The sequence below is a fragment of the Cyprinodon variegatus genome, unplaced genomic scaffold (assembly GCF_000732505.1).
Source record: "Cyprinodon variegatus isolate N-32 unplaced genomic scaffold, C_variegatus-1.0 Scaffold219, whole genome shotgun sequence".
Taxonomy (NCBI): domain Eukaryota; kingdom Metazoa; phylum Chordata; class Actinopteri; order Cyprinodontiformes; family Cyprinodontidae; genus Cyprinodon; species Cyprinodon variegatus.
This window is the reverse complement of record NW_015150672.1, coordinates 870,941-875,200: the sequence shown is the minus strand read 5'-3', so window position 1 is coordinate 875,200 and position 4,260 is coordinate 870,941. Positions and strand designations below refer to the sequence as shown.

Sequence of the window (4,260 nt, the reverse complement as noted above, 5' to 3'; positions counted from 1 at the left end):
CTTTTGAAAATGAGCTCTATTAACAAAAAAAAAAAGAAAAATAGAAAATCCAGAAATCTATCACTGGATATTTAAGCAGTGTTTTGATGATCTTTAGAGCAGCTTGTGAGCCGCTGCTGGTATTGAATCAGGAAAACAACAAATAACATAAGAAAAACAAGTCATTAAGTAAAATCAATGTGGAAAAAAAAGTCAGCACTTATAAAAACTGTGAATTTTATCCATATTAAGTTATAGAATAATTTCTTTTCTTGCCTTTTTTGTTGGTTGGCTGCAGGACCACCCATATATTTTCACCCGCCCGGTCGCAGCCAAGTCCAGTCAGCATCTACTTCACTCCAAGGCTAAAACCCTGGCAGCCATCATCCTGCTGCTTCTGCTTCATGTGGCTTAAAAAACATCTGATTTTCTGCTCACAACTTTATATACATTATCTTGGGAATGAAGGTCATAATCATTCAATGAGGCATTTAACCTGTTCTTTTCCACAATCAAGGATTTTACAGCATTCACTTTCAGGTTTTTACTTTTAACAACAAATATTATCTAAATATTAGTTAGGTGTTTTTATTTTCTTGAGTCTGCATGTATAATTTGGTTTTTGCTTTAAATAAATCCACAATAAATTTAAATTTTGCACCTAATTGCAGTGGACTTGTTTATTCTACTATCTTTAATTCCTTAAAGTTATAGTGCGGGATGTTCTTTTTCTAGGTGGATCATCAGAATGAGTGGTGCTCCTAATTGTCAATCATTCTGGTGATATGTTTACATAAGGCCGTCCTACCTGCCCTTCCCCATTTTCACGTACCCTTGTTACGCTGAAAAATACCTGGCTTCTGAGAATTACCTCCTCTCTCACACCACTGATGAGAAAATTGATTGAAATATGAAAGAAAGGGGAACTTTTAAACATAGTCCAACTGTTTTCATATTTCCTATGCATGGATGCCCTAAAATTCAGAGTTTTGGTGCACGGATAAATTAAAATGTATACAACTTTTACTTGTATGGAGACAAATTTCAGTCGATGTGCTACAGTGGCATTTCCCACTTTGGCTATCAACACCATACTATATCATTTTTTGACAAAACATTAAGAATTTGTTTAAAAGTTCTATTTCATATTTCCTTTTATTTCATATTTCAACCCGTTTTCTCATCAGTGTGTGAGAAGAGAGGTAATTCTTGCCAGGCAGGTATTTTTTGGCATGACACCAGCGGTGAGTCTGACATAGTGGAAAAATTGCAAATCTTCTTTTGGAAAGTAGGCTTGTATGAGCGATGCAAACAACTTTTAAACAGAGTGTGCACAAGGAGAAATGAGCTTGTGCACACTCTCACACGGGTTTAATAGGCATTCCCTCTCGGGAGCAGGTACAGGGTTGTGCATTAATTTTTTCTAAGTGGAGAGGGTGAGTGTTTTCAAAAATTTGTAAAAACCCTCCTTTGTACCTTTAGCAAAAACATTTTATATAGTTAACTAAGAAATCGAAAATTTTGATGAACTTCATTTCATGAAGTAGATTTTGTAAACTTCTCACCAGGTGTGAATTAAGCTGGTTCTTCTTTATTTAACTTTAGGATCTCCGTGTCGATATAATTATTGATCAGCCATTATTAAGTCACAATCACAAATCTGAATCAGCCTGAGATCATGTCTGCATTCCTCACAAAATAAAAGAGGAGAAATTATGTATCATCTGCTTTCGGGAACATTTATTTCACTCATATCTTAATAAATGTGTAAAACTTTTAAATTGAGGTAATGGCATTATTACAATAATTTTGGAGCTTAGGATAATATGTTATGTTGACCTCACAGAAAGGTTGTCCATATTTACAACTCTTAATGTGCATGGACTTCAACGTTTATTAGGATTTCATGTCATAGATTTTATATTTGTAAGGAGGTAGGACAATATACATCACAATAAATTCACTAATTATATATTGAGTATAGCAGGCATATGTATTTATCTGAAACCGTTCTTTCTCTAGATCCACCTTTACTACGATTACATCTGGAGGTTTTAAAGGGTTTATCTACCAACTGTAGAGCTGTGGGAACTGATTTATTATGTAATTATTTATTACTCTAATAGCTAAAACTCTATCTGGTTGGATGGGAAATATCTCTAAAAGTTAACTTTCAAATTTTACCTCAACTCCTTAATCAGATTTGGACTTGAAGCCTGTCTGAGTGATTCTCAAACCTGAATACTCTGTGATCTTGTTTGGTTCATTTTTGTTTAGCTGTATGCATCCATACATCCATGTCGCTGTCCCTGCTGAAGAAAAGCATCCACAGCATAATACCGCCATAAATGCTTCACAACTGCTTACTTAACCATTCTGGTGACTTTTATTTTTTATCTTATTGTTTATTAATATTCTGTAAAAAAAAAAAAAAAAAAAAATCATGTTTTTCACAGAACGTATGTACATGTAGTTGTTAATAATGTTTTATTTGTTGATATCAGAGATAAGTGGGCTTAGTACAAATGACTCACTTTGTGTTTTAATTTACTATTAGATGTTAATTTGACTTGATTTCTAAATGAAAATCCAACTAAATTATAATGCAATATGTAAAAAAAAAAAAAAAAGACAAAATGTTCAAACCTGAGGGGTTATTAATACTTTTGAAAGGCCTGTGTTCTCAATAAATAAGCTGGCTCCAGTAGAGAAGCGCTGCTAACTTTCCATAAACTCAGCAAAAATCATTTAAATATGGGAATGCAGTCATTCTTTTTATCCATCAGATATCTGCTCAGGCGGCTCGCTCTTTTTAAGCTTCATGCAATTTAATCACATGTCTTCTCCTAAGTTCTTTAAGCTGTAACGACACATTTTAATTTCTTTTCTGCAGAACCTGTGTTATGATGCACACAGCAAGCCACTATAAAGGGCAGGTCAGTTTCAGGGAAGATAAAGTCCCAGAGCCATCATTTGTACATACTTTATTTTAAACAATGACACTGTAAGACTATCTAGGTGAGCTGTGTGGTTAAACAGTTTATCATGAATACCAAAGCAAATGGAAGCTATTTTAGGTTTGGCTCAGATTTATTGGTTTGGCTGAGCTTTAGAGAGTAAAAGGTGATGGGTGAACACCAGACATTATGTGACTTTGTTTGTATGGATATACATCATTTAATATCCTTGTTTATTTTTTTCTGCATTTTAAAAGAAAAAGAGACAATTATTTAGGCTTTTTTTCCCCACACATATCAGTTTGCCTCTGGAATATATACCTCCTCTCCGCTTTATTTATTCCTCCTGGGGCTGTCATCATGATGAATTTTAATCAACCACTTAGCTGTCAGATTTTAGAATGAGCCTATGATCCCATTCAAAGAAAAGCCTCTTCATGTTTAAAAAACCCCACCGCCGGTTTCTGCAGAACAATATGGATCTGTCTCTGACGCAGGTGGGTCTTTATTACTGTTCAGGAAGCATAAAGGGATATTTGGGGTTATCTGTGGATGGTGCTGCAGGAAATAAAAAAAAGTGGCAGGCGGTCCAGCTCCCACCCTGGAAACATTTTTGATTGATCAGCTGCCAGCAAAGAGTACATCTCATAAGCAAGCTGCTTTAGATTGCTCTGATTTATATCTTTGTTCCCTGAGAACACATAAGCAATTAGGTAATGACATTTTTTTCTTTTCAGGCTGCTTTTTTTTTGACCAATCATAAAATTCTGAATAAAAAAAAAATATATATATATATAAATTGTTGTTGTAACATGAAAAGATTGGAATTGAAAAGTAGAAAAAAATGGCAAAGCTTTTATTGTTGAATATAAACCAGTATATGTTTGTTTGCATTTACATTTAAGATAATTTTATGAATGTATGTTTTATAAATTGATGCGTGAACATGCGAGTCAGCCTGCAGTGTATTGCAATACTGTCATATCTGTTTACTGATCATATCTAATGTCATACTGTCAAAATATATATATATATATATATATTTATATATCATCACTAGGTCCATTACATGTCTATTTGACTTTTATTAAAGAATGATTGGCACTTTTCACAGAGTATTAAATATTTATAGGCAGAGGGTTCTACAACTCTGTCGACAGGGCATGATATTACTTGTCTTTGGTTTGTTTAATATATAGATAAATGCGTCTCATTTTATTTTTATTTAGTTATTATTTCAATATCTAAAAAACTATTGAAATTATTTTTAGATCACACATAAATAGATTCATTAATTCCACAGGGGAAAAGGAAATACTTTAGG

General features: G+C 33.4%; 1 protein-coding gene across 1 annotated transcript in view; it reads left to right on the top strand.

Annotated features, from left to right (window-relative positions):
• Positions 1–579, top strand: part of LOC107088471 (phospholipase B1, membrane-associated-like) — an 8,307-nt gene extending 7,728 nt beyond the window's left edge. Inside the window, exon 16 of the mRNA XM_015380652.1 lies at positions 278–579. Within this exon, the coding sequence (XP_015236138.1) occupies positions 278–394 (117 nt within the window). The 3' untranslated portion in view covers positions 395–579. The remainder of the gene's footprint in view (positions 1–277) is intronic.
• Positions 580–4,260: the final 3,681 nt, after the last annotated feature.